Below are 19843 nucleotides of genomic sequence, written 5' to 3'. Positions count from 1 at the left end.
CTTTCTTTCTCTCGTTGCACTTTATACAATTAACATTAATTTTTTTTTCTGTGAAAATTTGTTGGTCTGAATATTTCATAGCCAAATGCATTCAGACATCCTGTGCAAACACCCAGTTTCTGACTCAGAAACTCAGGCAGATATTACTGAATTCTGAAAATTGTAGGATTCCAGTTCCATGCACCAGAATCCTCTGTGAATGCTTGAAGTTCCAGGAGTTTTCCCATGCCAAAATACCTGTCAGGAAATGAAACATTTCCCTTTGGCTGTCTAATCTGAGCTAATTGCTGTCTAATTTGGGAGAGGCAGATCCATGCATCCGGACTGCATAACTCCAAGGTGGAAAACAAACAGCTGAGAAGGAACAAGTTGTTTTGAAAGAACCAGAGAACATAAGATATTAAAGATTTGAGATATTCTCCCCTGCCTTATCTACTTATATGATAAGTTTGGAAAATGATACTGATAAACTTTAAAAATGCTGAATGCTAAATATAAAACTGTGAAACCAAAAGGCTGGCAGCTTATTTTGTGAAATTTTCAGATTTTTTTACTTAGGATAAACATATTTTACATAGATCAAGGTAAAATGAAAAAATATGCTTCAATAAAATGAACTTAAAAAGAATGTTATTAATTCTTCAGTCAATTCATTACTGCATTTCTTGTACTGGTTTGCAAGATTTCTCTGTTGTGGTTTATCTTTTGACACTGAAAATGTAAAGAATGGTGCAATATTGTTTTAGAGAACAGTTCTAGAACATTCTATGTCCTGGAAATATCAAAGCTGGAAAACATTTTTCAGCTTTAACACTTAAATATTCTCTCCTGTACATTACTGGACTGTAAAAGATAACTGTCAAATTAGAGACTTTTTGAGTTTCATTGCATAAACAAAAAGTAATAGTTAGAATAGTTAGAAGATCACACACCTCTGATGAGGGACTTGAGCAAAAATGTGTGGGAGATGTCTCCCTTTTCCAGGAGGGGAACACATATTTGAGCAGTGATAACCTTTATGAGTTTTAGCCCCAGAGTAGGACAGAATTATAGAATGGTTTGGGTTGGAAGGGACCTTAAAAATCACCAAATCCCACCCCCTGCCATGGCAGGGACAGCTCCCACTGTCCCAGGCTGCTCCAGCCCCAATGTCCAGCCTGGCCTTGGGCACTGCCAGGGATCCAGGGGCTGCCACAGCTGCTCTGGGCACCTGTGCCAGGGAACAATTCCTGCCCAAAATCCCATCTACCCTAATCTCCATCAGTCTGAAGCTGTTCCCACTTTTCCTGTCCCTCCATCCCTTGTCCAGAGTCCCTCTCCATGTTTCCTGCAACCCTTCAGCCCCTGCAAGGCCACAATTCAGTGACCCCAAAGCTTCTCCTCTCCAGCTGAACAATCCCAACCCTGCCAGCCTTTCCTCCCAGCAGAGCTGCTCCATCCCTGGATCATCCTGGAGCCTCCTCTGGGCTCTCTGCAGAGCTCCAGCTCCTCCCTGTGCTGGCCCAGGGCTGGACACTGCTGAGCAGAGCACACACTGCATCAGTGTCAGAACTCAGCAGGACCCCACTCAGGCTGCAATTCATTGGTTCTGACCTTCCTGCCATCCTAACTCTACAGTCTGGATTAGCAGGAGAGGAGGAGAAGCAGAGACACTGGGTGCTGCTTGGCTCTGCTTTGTCTTGCTGCCCTGAGAGCTCAGGGAGGTGATGATGACATGGGCAAGAGTGGCACAGTGACAGCATGAACACCCTACAGAGAGCAAATAGCTGACACAGAAAATGCCAGGGAAGGGGAAAAGGGGAAAGGGCAAAAGGGGAAAAAGGGAAAGGAAATTATTCCTTTCAGACTTTCTTTCCCCCCTCTAGAGTCTGATATTTGGGAAACTAAACCCAGGCTGGTTGTGCCAGGTGTTTTCCCAGGGCAGCAGTGTGGTAATCACTGAAACACCTCCAGAACAAGCATGGCTACAACTGCAGTTAAACAAATCCCACTGGATTTTTGCAGATTTAGTCACTAAAAGTGTTTTAATTTGAGAGAGAGAGTCTGGATGCCAAACTCTCCCTGCAAGGTAACATGAGCTGACACTTTGGCTTTTCTGCAATATCCAGAACAAGAGCTACAGGCTCTGTGTAGTGTCCAAACCTCTCTTTTGGAGGTTTCATGGAAACTCTAAAATAGGAAATACACCCACAGGTTTCTGAAAGAGCTAAAAATGGTCATTGACAGATACTGCTGGCTACCCACGTGTGTTCCCCAACCACCAGTGCTCAAGGACTAGAAAGAAGTAGCTCAGCTTTTAGAAGATAATCCATGGGTTACAGATAGAGAGAAATTTATTGGAAATTCTTTAAATTCTTGAATTCTTCATTTCTGGAAATCCACTTAATTCCATACTTAGCTTGTTTCTCAAAGCAGCAGACAGACAATTCCCAGTGGTCACATTAGCAAGAATCCCTCAGTTACATTATTCTGGAATATTTACCTCTTCCAGCAGATCCCGTGTGACTCACACTTAACAGAACAAATCATTGCTGGCTGAGCCACATTTGCTGCTATCCAGCCTAGTTCCTCCTCCTTAAATTCCTGCTAGGGTTCAACCCTGCTCCATTCCTTACCCATTTCTACACACACCCAATTAAAAAGTGAAATTAGGCTTTCCTCTGCAGATTTTCCTCTGAAATTTCTAATACAACTTGCAAAAAAATGTAAAGAACACATTTCTTGTGTCATCCCCTGTCTCATTAAGGTCAGTACAGGCTATTTGACTGTTAGTGTGTATATGTGTATTATTTTTCATATTTACATTTGTGTGTCTGTGTATCTCTCACACAGAACATCCCATTCCTGACCTATTTTCCTTACCCCTCTTTCACTGAAGTCATGGCAACTTCTCCTTAGCCAAGCCCAAGGGTTTAATCCTGTTGAATCACTTTTTGTGCTGTTCCACTCACCTCTGCTCTACAGTCTCTTTTCTTAATATATCCAATGACTCCTTCAGGCTCTTTTTTTTGTGATTTTCCCTCTTCTCCTCTCTGAAGAAGTCATCCAGCAACAAAAATCTCCCTTTTTATTCACCTTGAGTGGTATAAATTAGCTCAGCACACAGCACCAGCTGTGAACTGAAAGCATCCAGAAGAAATGAAGTCAAGCTGATGCCTCTCAGAATTTGTGTGGAGCCTTTTAGAAAACCTGTACAGTTATACTCAGCTTTTCAATATTAATTAACTGTTCATCAAATGAGAACTACTGAGCACAAAATATTGAGAACTACTGCATGATCTTGTAAAACAGACCTTCAAAAGGGAGTTTTGGCTACAAATTCATGCAAAAAAATGAATGGTGATAAGCTCTTATCTCTTCCTCACAGAGCAGGCCAAAAGAAAACCATTACCTGACTGGCAAAAAAATGTTAAAAATTCCTCTCTATATATTTCTTATCTCACTGGCCTTGGACTATACTCTAGTCACAAAGAAACCCCCTAAAACATGAAAAGGAGCAGGGGCATAAGGAGTAAACTTACAGGCCAAAAGGGAAAAAAGAAAGCTGCAAATGGACAGAAGTTATTTTGGGAGGTCTCAATGCTTTGTCCACATTTGCTCCTGGGGCTTCATAAAATATCCCTCTGCTGTAGCACTTGCAGATTACAGAATTGTTAATTAAATCCAGATTAATTCTACTGGATCAATTTTTCATTTATGAACTAAAAGCTGTGGACAGCAGCTATGAAATAACTAAAGAAGAGCTGTTGGAGGGATTTGGGGGAGATATTTCCTTTGCCCCCAGAGGACAGCAGTGCCCCTATTGCTGTTCCAAGGCCTGCACTGATGGATGCTCTGAAGCCTTTCCAGGAATTCCAGTGCAATATTTAATGACTTTCCTCACAAGTCTTCCTGACACAGCAAAGCAATTTTGTTGCCACATAAGAATAGAGTGCAAAACAGTGATTTTCTTTTTATTTTTAAACAAAGTATGGTTGTTTTGTTTTGTTTTTCCAGCCTGTGCTCACTATAATTTTTGCACAGTAAAAACACCTCTCCTTTGCGCGTTTAATTTGATTTAAAACCTCCTCTCTGTTAACACCCTGAATCTACAAAGCCATATTTGGAAATACTCTCTTAAAAAGTGTCTAAATATTTGATTTTTCTTGTGATTATATTTTTTCAAGTGCCAAAAATGGACAGAGGCTTGATGTATGGATTGTATGGAAATTTGTCCTTGCTGAGTTACCCAACAAACAGAAGAATGTGATTCCTGTTAAGTGATGTTTTCAGTTACTTGTGCATCTCTAAAATCCCTCTCACCAAAACCCTTCACATTCCTAATTCCAAGACAGGGAATAAATGTAATGGACACATTCTTGGACAGCTGGAAATAAAAATCTCTTATTTACTTGAATATTTAAGGCATTGCAGAGGTATGAAAAAAATATGCCTTGGAAGAGCTCCATGTGATTTGTTGGCACATCCAGTCTTGCACATCTCTTCTTCCCTGTGGTGAACCAGTAAAGTAAACAATTCCTGGGGTGGGAAACTGTCACACAGGGATGGGACATTTCAGGGGAATAATTGGTTTCAGGCAACAAATGGCACCAGAAGTATCATTATTTCACTTTTCTAGATCTAAAAGTTTGTGTAGATGCTTCCCATTTTCATTTTTCTAGATCTAAAAGTTAGTGTAGACACTTCCTACTCTCAGTTTTCTAGAAGATTTAAAAGTTTGTGTAGATATTTGTAGGAGGAACATAGGAACTCAGGAAAAAGGGGATGAGCTGGTTTTATAATTGCATAAAACCAGATATAGCTGAAGGAGGCCTTTCAATTGAGGGGTTTTGCACACAAATTAAAAAATAAATTTAAATCCCACACACAACAAACCCAGCAAACCAACAAGTGATGAGAAACCAATGAAACCCTGGCAAAGGCAGAAGGAACACTCCTGGTTATTTTTGCTCATGCTGCCCCTGGCTGAATTGGCCAAGCCCATGATGGCACAACTGAAGTTTTGCTATTTTTGATCTTTGACTTTATATTGATTTCACCCCTTCAAGCAAAATGTGCTTCTCCCATGTAATTCTTCCCCTGCAACAGGAAAAAGTGCATATATAGATGTACAATTGTGTAAACCCACATTCCTACATTAACTGGAATAATGAAAATGCCCTTATTGCTACAAATAAAAAAGATTTATCATTTTCCAGCAAAATTGGGTGTCTAATCCAGCAGCTTCTAAAGATCACCGTTTTTAAGTACCTCTCTCTGTTTTGTGCATATTTACCTACCATTTGTAGCAATAATAGCATTTCTAGAACTTTAACAATTGTGCAATTAAGGGATATTTTAAGTAGATCACATATGAGCTTTGCTACAAAAATTTAATTTCTGGTTTTGACACCACTGTGAGCCAAAACTTGACTGTCTTTTAACACAGGAACCAACCAAATGCTACAAAGTCCCAAAGCAGTAGAAGGTCAGGAGAATTTGCAAACTTGAAGGTCATTTTTTCACCATCCTTTGAGAAAGTGTTATGTACAACAGGAAATGGGAAAATCAAAAACCGTGGAAGTTCTCCCATATGGATTAGGGTGCAGCCCTCAATGCTGGAAAATCTGGCAGAATTTGGACAGGAAATGTAAAAATCAAAAACTGTGGAAGTTCATCCACCTTGCTTAGCGTGCAGCCCTCAGTACAAGAAAATCTGGCAGCATTTTGGCACACTCCCCTTTGCTTTTTCCAGCTGAAGTCAGGCAAAGTCAGTGATCCTGAGGGAGAGCTCCAAACAAAAAGCAGTTTTCACATGGCCCCTGGTGAGCTGGGCAGCAAGAGGAGGCTCTGGCAGGATTTAGTGCCCTACAAGACACCCACAAAGGGGCTGCTCCGGGTGCTGCTGGAGCCCCTGGGCACTGCAGGACCAGGCTCAGCTCAGCCCTGACTTCTCAGTGTGCTGGGATTAACCACACTGTGACTCCTGCACTCGGCTCTAGCCTGAATGAAACAGGAAAAACCTCTTTTATGACTTTGCAAGGCAAGGGTTTGTGCCTTTTCCTTTTTGCTGAGAACAGCCCCTTTTCTCTTTGTCCAGACAAAACCAATGTTTTTTCTCGCTAGGCTTTACTTGGAAAGGCTGGGGATGTGTCACCCCCTCCAGAGAGGGACAGGCCAACAACCAGAGCTCCTTTAACAGAGCACCAAGTTGTTGCTACACAGCCAATAAAAAACTATTGAGTGGAATCAGCTCCTCTGTCTGCCCAGCTCCCTTCCCAGGCACTGAAGCTCCAATCCCTGCTGGTGGTGACAGACTGGAGCAGCAGCCAGAAGAGCACAGGGGCTTGCTTCAGCCCCCACACCTGCCAGGCAAATTCCTCTCCTAGGAAAGCAGAAAAATGATGGAGCAGAGCATCTCCCCTCTGTTTCCCAAACTGCAAATATACCCTCACCTACAGCCACAGCTCTTTTCCATATCCTGCTCTAATTTATCAGTAATTAGCAGCTACCACTGTTAACTATTTAAAGTTTGGGCACTAAAAATTTCATGTGCCACACCTTGAAACTGTGATTATTGCTTTTCCTTAGAAGATCCTGAAACAAACTGTACAACTGGGATGAGGGAAAGGCCATAAATGGGAGAAGACAGGTCAATCTCTGAATGCTGGCACTGGTAAGAAGGGAAATGTGGAAATTCAGGCTCTTATCTGTGCTTTGGAACACAGCAGCAGAGAGTTTGAAGAATAAAAAGTGATTTTTTTATCATTTTAGCTGCTTCCCTTAGAGACTGTCCATACAGAATGTGGAACTTCTCAAGGCTGTGCCTTGCAAGGCTTTTTTTGAGCAAGAAATCCTTTAAACCCCTAATTTTGATCAGCTGTCAGTGGTGTCTGCTCACTCAAATGAAGCCTTAAAACACTAACAGGAATAGATATTTCTAAGCAGGAAAAGAAGAAAAGTGTGTCCAAACTGCCAGATTTTGCTGCACCTCCAGCAGGATCAGCCCATTTTCACTGTGTAGCTACAGGGAAGTGGTTATCAATTACAGTCTCACAAAAATATTTAAAGTTTTGAAGTTGAATGAGGTTCTTTGGAGTGCACCAGAAGGAAAACAGCACCTAGGACCTGCTGCAAGATTTGTCTCTGATTCCTTTTTTTGGTTGGTTGGTTTGTTTTGACAAAGAAACAATCCATGCAAGACAAAAATTAAACTTTCACCCTGTGTGTGGGGCAGCTCTCAAAGCAGGGAGAGAAGGATGAGTTATCAGAAGCCATGTTCCAGCTTAGGGAGCAAGGAAACAGCATCCTCTGGGCCCCCCTGAGGAAGGGGAGCTGGAAAAGCTTCATGGCACTGCCAGGTATCCCCTGGCACCTCTGCTCATGGGTCAGTCCCTGCCTGACTTGAGCCACGGCTTCAGGAGTTGCCAAGGCTGCAGAAGTTACAAATATTTCAGCAGAAAGGCTGGAGTTTTGTTTTGCAATCCTCATCTGGGGATTTGGATTTACTTCAGTCATGAGTAAATAAGAGCTGAGCCTTACAGCCTAGCTAGTGGAAAAGACTTAGCAGCACCAGGTAAAAGAAAGAAAAATAATTCCTTCCCAAAGGCAGAAATTAAGTTGTTTTGGGCCTGGTGTATTCATTTACACACTTAAATCACACTTGTTCCCTCTGCTCCCAACCTCTGCTGGCACTCAGAGAATGTAAATCCTGTGTGAAATGAAACAACCTGAACGTCCCCAGCATGAGGAGCTCTCAGACTGGGAGCAACTGCAAAAGCACTGGGGAATTACTGAGTCTCTTCTTGTTAGGCTGGGTTTAATTAAAACCAGCTGAAGATATTGTGATGGCTCTGAAAGGCTGTGGCAATGGGATATGGTTGTGAAAGGAAAGCTGCAGCATCAGCCTGACACTTTACTAATGCATGTAAACAAGCTCACTCACAAAAAGCAAACAGGATCACTGTGCACAATAATTACCACTCTAATCCACAGATTAATTCATCAGAAAAGAAAAAGAAAAACCACCACCAAAAAAAAAAAATCCCACAAAACCTCAATTTTTTCCCCCACAGCCAAGCCTTCACACAATAAATTGGCTTTATGTGGCCACAACTCAGAGGAATTTCACTGGCAGCCTTGGCACTGCATGGAGCAAAGTGTGAAGGTTCTGAATGGTTGTTCTGAAGAAACCTGAAGCCTCCCCCTTCCCTACCCCAGGAACTCGCCTCTTTACTATTTGTTTCAACACGTTTACAATGAGTTTATGGCTCCTGGCCTCAGAATTTACAGAATAATAAAGCAGCATCAGGAGAACAGCACCTCTGGCTGAGGGAAATAACATTGCTGGTAACAGTTATCTCCAGACAAATTAACTCCTATAGTAATATTTGCTTTATATTAACTGCTCTGCCATCTGCTCTTTATACAGAAAGACCCTGCTGTGCTTTTATGTCTGATATTTAAGACATATAATTTAATTATAATCTTAATTCCAATGAGTTATTTCAAGGCAAAATCAATCTTGATTTTTAATAAGATTAATTCTTCCACTTTGAAACTAGTTTTTCATGTCTTTGGGGGTTTTTTGGTTTTTTTGTTTGTTTTTTTTTTTCATTTTGAAGCCATGCAATGTCATAACTACTTAAATTTCAAACAAAGCAAACACCTTCCTTAGCAGGAAGAGAGTACATTTATTTTCTGTGTGCAAAACTATGCAACTCCAGTTTTGCTTGGACAGAGAAAGCAGATAAGTTTAATATCTTAATTTATATTGGCCAGCAAAGTGTTAGTGTTACAAAAATTTTGTCTGTGACACAATAAAGAAAGATGTTTCAAATAAATAACAGACTATTTAATTTACTTTTTTTTTAATGTTTATGATTTTAAAAGATTTGGAATGTGTATTTTCAACTTTTTATAGACGAGACTGTAAAAGCAGATAGAGAAAAGGCTAAATGTGATTATTCCTTCTAGTTTCATAATTTACTCCTGATTTAGCCAAAATCAGGTAGGGAAATATGCCCCAAAATTGAAGGGTTTTAAACCCAGTGCAACTTGATTGCAAATTGAGCTACAGAATCTTGTTTAGCTTCATTTTCAGAGATTTCTGAGAAGGGATGTGCTTAAAATGGATTTGTATGTGCTTCAAAATAACACCAACACAGGAATTCAGGCAATCCAGAGATGAGCACTGCCACAAAACCCACAAAACCATAGAAATATGAGAGAATAAAACTTTGTGCCCTCCATAGAATTGAGCCAAACATTTCCTGCTTCTCTGGATAACTGGAGTTACCATGGGGGGCTGAGTTGGGAATATTGTTAAAAAATCATATAAATGCAGGGGGCAAATTGGCTAATACTTGAGAAAATATATATTGTTCATTTATTCTACAAAGTCTTAATTCTCATTATCCCAAAGCACCATAAGAGATTTTTGCTAAAATAAAATGAAATTGTAGCATTAAGGGGTGCCACCTGAGAAACCCTTGTTTATTCTGGAACATTGGAGTAGACAGATTTTGGTTTAAGATGTAAGGTGTTCAGATTATTGAAAATTTTAACAGAAAATAAAATTTCAATTTTACCCAGAGAGTGCATATGCCTCTCATATTGTTCAGGTTTAGTTTACTTGAGGGGGGGAGTATTTTATTTTTAAATAAAACAGTATTATTTGCTGAAACAACTAATGAAATCTGACGTAGCAGGAAAAAGAGATTCAGGCAGACAATAGCACATCCTAAGATTCAGGGAAATTATGTCAGTGTAGAGTTCTCCCTTCAAGGAGTTCTAATTTCTGATTCTTTAAAGTGTAGCTGTTGCTGTCCTGAACACAAAACAACCTCAGAATAAGGCTTTGCCTTAAAAATAAAATTAATGGGTCCTCAAGAAATTGTAGTAACCCAGAATTGTGTAACAGTCTTTGAACTGTGAAGTCACTCAGAATTCAAAGTAAAATTCCACTTCTCTGATTGGCTTAACACACACTACACCCTGCAAGGAGCAAATGGGAGGCTACACTGCACTGATTAAATATTTATAGTCAGAAAAAAGATGTCACCACAAAAGCAGATCATCTTTTGCAAACATCTGATTTTCTCTCCTTAGTGTAACCAGAAATCAGAGTGAGGGGGACAGGAGGGAGTTAAACTTTCCTGTTATTCTAGCTGAATAACTAACACTTACACAGTCCTTTAAAAAATAATGAGATCCAGAAGCCAGAGTATTAGTTAGCTGAAACAAGGATGAGGATACAGCTCTCAAACTCCTAAGGGAAGAAACATGGGGGGGAGGGGGGAAGGGGAAAAAAGGAAAATTGTAAATCATCTTCTTTCTTTCACCTTTGCCTCCTCATTAGTATGGGTTGGAGGCTCTTTCCTCCAGCAGCAGGAGCCAAGCTCCCGAGCAAGTGGCACACTTTGTTCTATGTCCTTTCAGGATATGGAATTCCTTTCCTTGTATCCCCTAAAACAAGAGTTAAAAACTCTCCTTCTGGCTGTGGCTGGATAAGAAAATTCCCAGCTGAGCTCACATCCCTAAGTGCTACAGGGTTACAAGGTGTAAAGGATCGAACCATTGCAAGGTAATGAACAGTCTGAACAAATATAAAGTTTTTGTGCACTTACTCCCAGAATTCCATCACTGGAGAAGTAGCATTCTGTAAAGAGACTTGACTGCAGTTGCTCATGTTAAGTTTTTGAAATTCCACACAGTTTTCTAGAAAAGAACAAAACAAAAAAAGGAGTTTGCCATGTTGATGTGCAAATACAGTTCTTGTTCATGTCCCAGTTGGTGCAGCTTGGGGAGCCCCCGTTCTACACCACATTTTGTGGTGGGGTTAAGGGTTTCTGGGTGCACTAAATGCCACAGCTGCTACTTCTGCAACACCAGGTTATGATAACCCAGAAAAACATCCATGAGGACTCTCCTACAACATTTCCCCAAAGGCACAGGGCCAAAAATCCACCTGAGGCAGAAGAAAGAAATGTTGAGAAACTGAAGCAATGGTTGGGAATTACAGCATGCCCCTACTGCAGCTGCTGGTTCTGTGGTTTATGGCTACAAACAGCTTATGGAACATAGCCAGCCATAAAATCCACTTTTTCCTGGTAAGGCAAGTGGATATTTCCCCTGGCTCATCATTATGATTGTTATTATCTCTAACACAAAGGCCAAAGCAGCTCAGCATTGTGGAGCATTTGAGCAGTGATAATCCTGGCCAAGTTTATTTACAGGGCTGCCAGAGTTGATACCACAGCCTTCCACATGCACTGGGCCCAAAATGACCCCCCTGACAGAAAGCAACACTTCAGACAGCTTTGGGTGTGCTGAAAGAGCACAGTTAATGGCCAATTAATGAAAACTGTGGAAGACAACATAAGGGGGGCTTGATTTGAAATTGGACTGTATATACGGGATAAATGCTAAAATTTCAGGAATGTGGGAACAAGGGGGATGAGATCCTCCCCATGGAGGTTTGGGATTTACAGACTCAATAAGCAGAGAATTACAGATATAAATATCAATGAGAGGACAGATGCAGAGCCCTACCCCACAAACCCTGTTGAATACACACCTCATCCTACATGCAGGAGGCTACTTTACATGCAGCAAGGATTATTTATGAGACTAAATTTCCAGAAGTAGCTTGATGAACATTATCCCTCAACATCTGGCATTTAAAAGAGCAAATCCAAAGATCCACATTTAATATTTTTCCCTCTCCATTCAAACTCCTCCTGATTTCATTAGAGTGAAAGAGCAAGATTGCAACCTGTCATCAGGTCATTCTCTGCTGCAGAATTCACTCACTGTGCTCACAGAGAATAGATATGATTGCAAATGAGAGTCTTGGGATTTAGCCAGAAGATCTTACAGAATTAACAAATCCATAGTCTTTTTCTGCTGACATCCTATTCTAGAGGAGTAAATGCTTTACAGTGACCTAACACAAAAGGGCCCAAGGCAGTTTCACTCCAGGGTTTGCTTTCTCTTGCTGTAGTGGGATGAGATTGGCCCATTTCCAACAGACTTTGCTACACCAATAGCTTTGTTCAGGACATTTCAATATATGAATCAATCACTTGGGAGGATTTCTGTAGTGGTAATCTCTGCTGAGGTCATACCTGTATTCCATTCGTGGCCACAGGAAGCCCAGGGAAGCTCTGTAGTAAAGCAGTTGAACAAATAGAAGATAGCCCATGCTAAAATGATGATGTAATATACATTTAGGTGTGCCTCTATAACTTGGGTAGCATAGCCAATGCCTGGAGGAGCAAAAGAAAAAGTGAGATACAAAACTTCTGCTTTTCAGGCTGTATTTAATTTAAAAACCAATGCTTACTCGTTAGTACATCTTAACTTCAATTTATTTATTCAATTTATTTCATTTTACTTCAAATGGAATGCTTTCTCTTGCAGTAGAACACAGAATTGTTACCTTCAAAGAGAGGGCAAACTTTCCTCCAGCATGTGATGCCTCCTTCACTTGTAAACTGTCCCAAGGCTGTCTCCAAGAAAAACACTGGTATTCCACAGCAAATGAAAAAGACCACGTAGGGGATGAGGAAAGCACCTGCAGGTGAATATTGAGGGGTGTGGGTTAGAATGAACAGGGCTCCTCAGCAGCACAGAGAGGATTTTCCCAGTAAAGGAAGGATCAGCTGTGAGCCATCAGTGCAGTGCAGGAAGGGTTTACTCCTGCCCCAAATATCCAAAGTTGACCTGTAAGCCAGGACTAAAACAGACCAGATCAAAGTTCCTCAGCATAAAGGCAGCTCAGGAGTCTCTCAAACACAGAAAAGATCCCAGCCATGCTCAGCACCATGTCAGTCTGCACCACCTTCCTGGCTTTTTTCAGGGGTGAGGAAGTGTTACAGATATTAAATCTGAGAAATCCTTTTCATGTTCTTTATATCAGCCTGATGATAAGGATTGGGAAAAGGCAATGAGCAAACAAACTTCAGAACTACTTACAAGGACAGGAAAGCAGGGCCTGGCCTTATCAGCCAGAAATATTGATGTGAAATTCTAGGAAAATAACAAAGCATCAACATTTTTGTTGGATGCTGACGGTAATCTCCAGCACAGGTAGTGAACCACAGCAAAACCCAAACATTGCTTGCCCACGTCCTGCAACAGCTGTGGTGCTTCAGTCACCTTGGTTAGAGTTGAGACAGCTACATGCACCTGCTCTGACTGGCAGTTCTTTCAGCTCATCACCAGCAGTCTCTTCCCTCAGCCAGGAAATTTCCCTAGAGATGAACTCCAGGTGCCTCTCAGCAATCCACTGGGATTCCATAATGAATGGAACACTTGCATGGCTTCTCTGGACAATTTACTGGCCAGTATCAGATCTAGCTTGGCCCTCTCACACACACAATCAGAGTGAGTTTAACATGGCAACCTGTGGAAATCCGAAGTATCAGCTTGGGCTGTTTTTCCAACACTGTCCCAACAGGCATACGTTAGGAGCCTTAGAAAACATCAGCATTCCCAGCTTGCAAAAAGATCATATTCCAAGAAATACCTAATTCTAAACACACAAAGAAATTAATTTTCCTCAAAAGCTGAACATCCACAACCTAAAATTATGGATGATTATTCCTACACTCCCTGTTATGACTTGGAGTAAGTGCCAGAGAGGTCATACCTCACAAGTTTGAAACTGCAGCTTGTAGATTTGTTCTCTAAAAAGCAATTTATTTCACAACTAGCTCAGATATTTACCACTGTCTTCCTCTAACACACTCTAAGGGGTTGGATGCATCAGATTTCAGCACTAAAAACAAACTCTGGTCTAATTCCAGCAGGGGGTTACAAAGCCACAGGTCATAGACTGAGCCTTCATTGACTAAAAGTGGTCAATGGCAGATGTCCTGTGGTGCCAGGACACGACCAATTAAATCACACACACTTACTCTATACTTAAAGAATACAGTGGTGATTAAATATGATATTTAAATAATTACTTATTCATCAAATCACCCAAAGCAATGATTCAAATTCTTTCTACCTTGTGTTGCAGCCTTAAAAGTGATAGCATCACCTTTGGACAAGCTGGCACACACCCACAAATGGGCACCTAAAGGTGGCTGTAGGAACCAAAAATTACACACCAAAAATACATTCCTGTCATTTCCTCTGCCAAAAGTTTTCTGGGAACACTTTAGCCATCAACAAGAAAGGCTTGTGTGTGTGGTATACAGCATGTTAATATTCAGGATTTGGTAGCAGCACTCTCTAAAGAGCTGAACTCTTGTTACCTAAGTTTGGCCAAAATACAGAGACGTAAACAAAGGAACTTCCAGTGATAAACACAACTTGCACAGCAGGATTTGTCTTGTAGAAACAGCACACGAAATGGGCTAAAACCCATCCCTGAGTTCAGATAAGGAGGGACAAGGAATGGAAATTTGGCACAGCAAACAAACCCATCAAAGAGCAGATCAGTGCTTATCACAGCCCCGGACATCCTATTTTTCTTCCAGCCTCTGTGTTTACACTGCCACTGACTCAGGCCTTAAGTGGGGAGAATGTTGAACCCAGTCCACAGAATTCTAAACTGAGTTTGTAATTTACTTTTCTTTCTTAATTGCTGCCCAAGTCACAGCTGATGTGCTTATTCTCAGCTGTAATTTATCTTATACAGTTTATAGTTGGCTATAACCAATACATGCCAAGTTATACTCGTGTAGAAGTTGAGTCTGCTCTTTTCTCTCTCAAATAACATTTATATTTTATATTTATTAGGGCTTGCTCTCTTCTTTGAGTAACCTGCAGTTTTACATCTTCCCCTACCTTGATGTAGGAATTAAGTACTGAGGGGGAAAAAAAGAACATTGAGGAATAAAAAATTTAATAGAAAATAAATTTAGTCTTTGTGGCATTATTAGAAAAAAAAAAAAGATCCTCTCCAAAGTACACTGTTGTGAGAAATAGAGTGCTGCCTTCTTTTCTGTGTCAGCCAAACTTAGTTAAGTATGCCTGGGTGTGTATTCTCATGCAGAAGACAGCGTGTGCTACTATAACAGAACTCTGCCTTCTCCTGCATGAAAAATGCTGCTGGAAAAAACATATCCATTTACTAATGCAACAGAAACTTGTAAAAATAAACCACACAGTGTTGGGAGAGAAGGGAAGAGAAACACAACGATTTTTCTTAGTTGTCAGATGTTTAATGCTTCCCTGTCTGCACATGCACTGAAATCCTGACCACGTATCTCTTACTAGAGCAATAAATCACTGCAAGGCATTCTTAACTGTTTCACTCCCGTCTTTAATTCCCATGGAAATCCACACGTGATGCCATCTTACCTCCTCCATTCTTGTAGCAAAGATATGGGAATCTCCAGACGTTTCCCAACCCAATAATCTCCCCTGCCACAGAAAGCACAAATTCAACCTTGTTGTTCCAGTGGCCTCTTTCATGAACTTTCTTATCATTGCTGTGGACGAGGTTGGTACTTGAGGCTTCTGGGTCCAAAGCATCTTCTGGTTTGCCATTAATTATAGGAATAGTCTTTTCAGCTGTCATGACTTTTCAGCCTAGTGGAGAACAAAAGGAAAATAGACAGGTGTGTTAGGACACTTGCTGGTACTGATCTTCATCGACTGAAATCTCCCAGGGTGACATTGGCTTCTCGTTACCCATGGAAATCTGAGGGTGAAAACGAGGGAGGCAACTCCACAAGGCTGGAAAAGTTGTAAAGCAGAAGAAAAGGAAAAGAAAGGGGTGGGGGGAAGAGAGAAGGTTCTGTGCGAGGGAAGGAGTTATTCCAAGTGGAGACAGGTAACTTCCCAGCAGAGAGGGAAGCCTTTCAAAAATCCCTCCCCGGGCAAGCATCCCAGCCTGACTGACCTACCAGAGGACAGGGATGTGCCGCACCTTCCGGGCGCACACCTGAGCCCGGCAGCGCTGGGGATGTGCTCAAGGGCTGGAATGGCCGTGGCCTGCCTGGAGGAGCGGGGGAGCTCCGGGATTACTCACCCAGGGCTCTGCCCGTGCCTGCGCGCCGGGGACAGGGGCCGGGCTGCGCTCAGCGCTGCCTGCGGGCGGATGCTGCGGCTCGGGAGCGCGGGCAGGGCACGGCCGGCCGGGGAGGAGGCGGTCGGGATCCCGGGAGGAGGCGTTCGGGATCCCGGGAGGAGGCGTTCGGGATCCCCAGGAGCCGGGAAGCCTCGTCCTGCCCTGCCGCTGCTGGCGGCCCGGCGTGGGCTGTAGGATGCTCCCCGCGCTCTGGAGCCGGAATTTGCAAATGCTCAGCCCTCCCCGGAGCGATGGTTTAACACCCGCCTCCCCCCTCCGCCCACCTCAGGCTGTCCCGCCAGCTCCCCCCTCCTCCTCTTCCTCCTCCTCCTTCTCCTCCACCCAGCATCGCCACCGAGCATCACCACGGAGCATCCCCGGGCTGCGCTCCCCGCCCCGCGGGCAGGGCCGAGCCCGCCAGGTTGGCAGCGGCGTTCCGCATTGCCCTCAGGATCCCGGCCCGCTCCGCATCCCCGGCACGGCTGGGTGTCTGCACTGCATCCCGGGGGATCCCGGCCCCGCTCCGCGCCCCGGGCACGGCTGGGTGCCCAAATTGCCTGGCCCGGTGTCCCCACTGCGTGTCCCCATGCCCGGTTGGGTGTCCCCGCTGGGTGCCCCCAAGCCCACCTGGGTGTCCCAATGCTCACCTGGGTGTCCCCGCTGGCTGTCCCTATGCCCACCTGGGTCCCGCTGGGTGTCCCCATGCCCACCTGGGTGACCCCACTGTGTGTCCCCATGCCCGGTTGGGTGCCCGCATTGCCAGGCTCGGTGTCCCCATGCCCAGCTCGGTGTGCCCATGCCTGTCTGCGTGTCCCCATGCCCGCCTGGATGTCCCCACTGGGTGTCCCTATGCCCAGCTGGGTGTCCACATTGCCCGGCTTGGTGTCCCAATGCCCACCTGGGTGTCCCCATGCCCGGTTGAGTGTCCCCACTGGGTGTCCCCACTGGGTGTCCCCGCTGGGTGTCCCCACTGGGTGTCCCCATGCCCACCTGGGTGCCCGCACTGACAGCCCCGCACCTGCCGCACTCCCGGGCTGGCACAGGCCCCGCGAGTTAAAAAAAGGAACCCGCTGGGAACAGATGCCACAAACTTCAGCTGGAAAGGGCGGCGGGGGGAGCCGGGGGACAGACGGGATGAAAAAATAAACGGAGGGGGAACATTTGGGAAGTGTGGAAACAATGTGGGCGCTTTCGAGTTACAGCAGGGAAATGCAGCAGCAGCCCATGTGGGCATTGCTAGCTGGGGCTTGGCTTCAAATCCAGCCTGTAAAAGAGGCCAGAATAGGGAAAAATTATTACAAATGGTTTTGTTTCAGGATGAATCAAATATTTCAAATGGAGGTGTTTTTCAATCTAACCCTCTCCTTTCAAAATTTTTTTTAGGTCAGTCATTTCCCCCCTAGGTTTCCAAATCCCAATTAAATACCTCTTCTTTCTTCATCTCTGCAGCCTCTCCTTGGCAAATGGCAGCACCCAAGCCAGGCTCCTGCTTCAAATTTTCCCTCAGCTCCACGCTCCGCTGCAGTTATGACCAGCAAGGCTCCGCTCTGCAACTCCACTTTGGAACTCACAGGCTCCTAAATCCAGGATTCTCTGCTGGAAATGTCCCAGAGACAGTCAGATCTTCTTCCTGTGAATCCTCTCCCTCTCACCCTCCTGCTCCAAGGACTTTCCCCCCTGCTTGGCCACCTGCTAGCAGTGCTCATGGAACACAATGGAAAGATGCCCATGGATAGATTTTAAATTAACTTGAGCTGACTTTGTACCCTGCTTGTACATTACACATTGGAGCTTCTGCTGTGGTTAAAGTTTTCAGGATTTTGCATTTCAGTGATGCCTGTCACAAGAGTGGGTGCTGGGGCCTCACCCTGTCAACTCTCTGTCACATCAACCCTTGCACCTAACAGGTGCAGGATGAGCCTCTCTCTTTTCTTCTTGCTGCCAGGATTTATAGTTCCAGTCAAACCTATCTTGGGAAAGGAAATCTGCTAGTGGTAAAACTGAAAATTACACAAAATTCTTATATTTTATTTTTTTAAAGCATCCTCACCACAGACATTACCAGAGCTAGGTTTGATTTTGGGTGGTGCATTTATGGTTTTTTTTTAAAATGCAGCTGGTATTAATTAATTGAGGATAGAATAGATCCATTTTTCCCAAGCTGACTTTGCACAAACTAAACTCCACTTGGAGGGCTTTTTTGTTGATTTATTTTTACCTCCTTCTTCATCTTGTTTTCAGCAGGGATCAAAACAGACCCTGTTTTTCTGCCTCCCAGCCAGGCCTAGCAGGCTCAACAGGATACACTTGAACATCAAAGCTGACAGTGAATTCTCATTTTATTCCTGAGAGTAATTCTAAAAATGGAAGGAAGCTGAGGGACAGTAAACATTGGATGATTCAATACAGAGGAGAGACCAACCTTCATCAAGTAGATTGATGATCCCAAATTGAAGGACCTGCTGCAAGGGAAAGTCTGCAGGCAGATGCTGAAGGTGTTTATTTGCTGATTTGTTCAGTATTTGAAATGACTAATTCCTGGTGTCAAGTGTCTTCCTGCTGTATTTCTGCACCAATTCCCATTCAGTCTCCTACCAGCTGAAGTGTTTATGTTAGTAATTGCTGGCTGCTAATCCTTGTGAACACTTCCCAGTGTCTGCAACAAAAATGACAAATTTTAGAGCAGGTTGAGAACCCTTTTATTTTGTTTTTTTTTAATTCTGATGGAGCCTTTGCTGTTGCAGTGAGGGAAATTCCCTGGATTACAGGCCAGGTCTCAGTTTGTGCTCTCACTATCTCTGGTGCTCCTCATCAGGAATTCCTGCCTGTTCTTCTCAGCTTGTTGGAAGACCCTACACAAATTTCCTGGCCATGCCTTTTAGACTCCACATTAAAATGATCTGCCCTAAAAAGCAATTCAAGTTCTGCTTTATTCAGGTTTATCTCCACACTCCCAAGGAATCCTTTACAACTCTGTGCAGAAAGTACAAGGGTGGGGGTGGAAATCAGATGTTTCTGCTCACCACAGAATGGTGCTCTGAAGCACCAAATGTTCCAAGGCTACATTTATTTAGATTTATAAACTAAAATTAATCAAGAGAAGTCATTCATACCTAGAGGAACTTGGGAAAACAACCTCCAAGAAAAATCCACACATCCACAGGATTCTGCCAGGCTGCCAAAATTAATGTCAGCTAAAGTCATGTGATACTACTTTGGAAATTAAAAACTGGGGCTTGGCTCATTTCTTCCCCTTATTGTAACTCTGAATTTCTGTGTTGTTTCTGCAATACAAAATCCTCTGACAATATAATTGGGAGTGAGGGAGAGGGGAGAGGGAACAACAATCCTCTCCAGATTTAAAACCTTCAGTTTAGATTTGCTATAAGCAAAATCTGCACAAGCCTTCTATAAAGATTTCATAAAGTTGGACTCTTTGTGAGTAAATAGCTACACAAAAGCAAAGAAATACAATCAGAATTTCAGCAGTGATAACAATCTGACAATATTTTGGATCAAAAGCCTAAAACCACAAAGCCCTTTGTGAACAAGACCAACACATTCTATTAGAGGCTGACTTCAATCAAAAATAGGCTGATTTATGCCTAATCAGTTTTCTGTAATGGGAATAAAAATATTTCTTTCTTGCAGATAATTTTAAGTAAAGCAACACCTGATTGTTTGACTTCTATTTAGAAAGGCTTAACCTCTATCATTGTAGATATCTCTCTATCCAATTTATTGCCTCACAATGGGTGAGATGCTGAGTTTTGGGTTGAGGAGAGCTGCAAAAATCACTTTTCCATCTATTGATGTTGCCCTTACCTTGTCCTC

At 43.0% G+C, this 19843-nt stretch overlaps 1 protein-coding gene across 1 annotated transcript in view; it reads right to left on the bottom strand.

The window, feature by feature from the left end:
• SLC6A11 (solute carrier family 6 member 11) overlaps positions 1-16057 on the bottom strand; it is an 89797-nt gene extending 73740 nt beyond the window's left edge. Inside the window, exons 1-5 of the mRNA XM_033071381.2 lie at positions 15971-16057; positions 15298-15528; positions 12422-12556; positions 12108-12248; positions 10608-10698 (exon numbers count right to left, since the gene is read on the bottom strand). Coding sequence (XP_032927272.1) covers positions 10608-10698; positions 12108-12248; positions 12422-12556; positions 15298-15517 — 587 coding nt within the window. The 5' untranslated portion in view covers positions 15518-15528; positions 15971-16057. The remainder of the gene's footprint in view (positions 1-10607; positions 10699-12107; positions 12249-12421; positions 12557-15297; positions 15529-15970) is intronic.
• Between the last annotated feature and the right edge of the window lie 3786 nt (positions 16058-19843).

This window comes from Catharus ustulatus, chromosome 13 (genome assembly GCF_009819885.2).
Source record: "Catharus ustulatus isolate bCatUst1 chromosome 13, bCatUst1.pri.v2, whole genome shotgun sequence".
Lineage (NCBI taxonomy): Eukaryota > Metazoa > Chordata > Aves > Passeriformes > Turdidae > Catharus > Catharus ustulatus.
The sequence above is the reverse complement of the archived record's forward strand: the minus strand, read 5'-3'. Positions and strand labels throughout refer to the sequence as shown.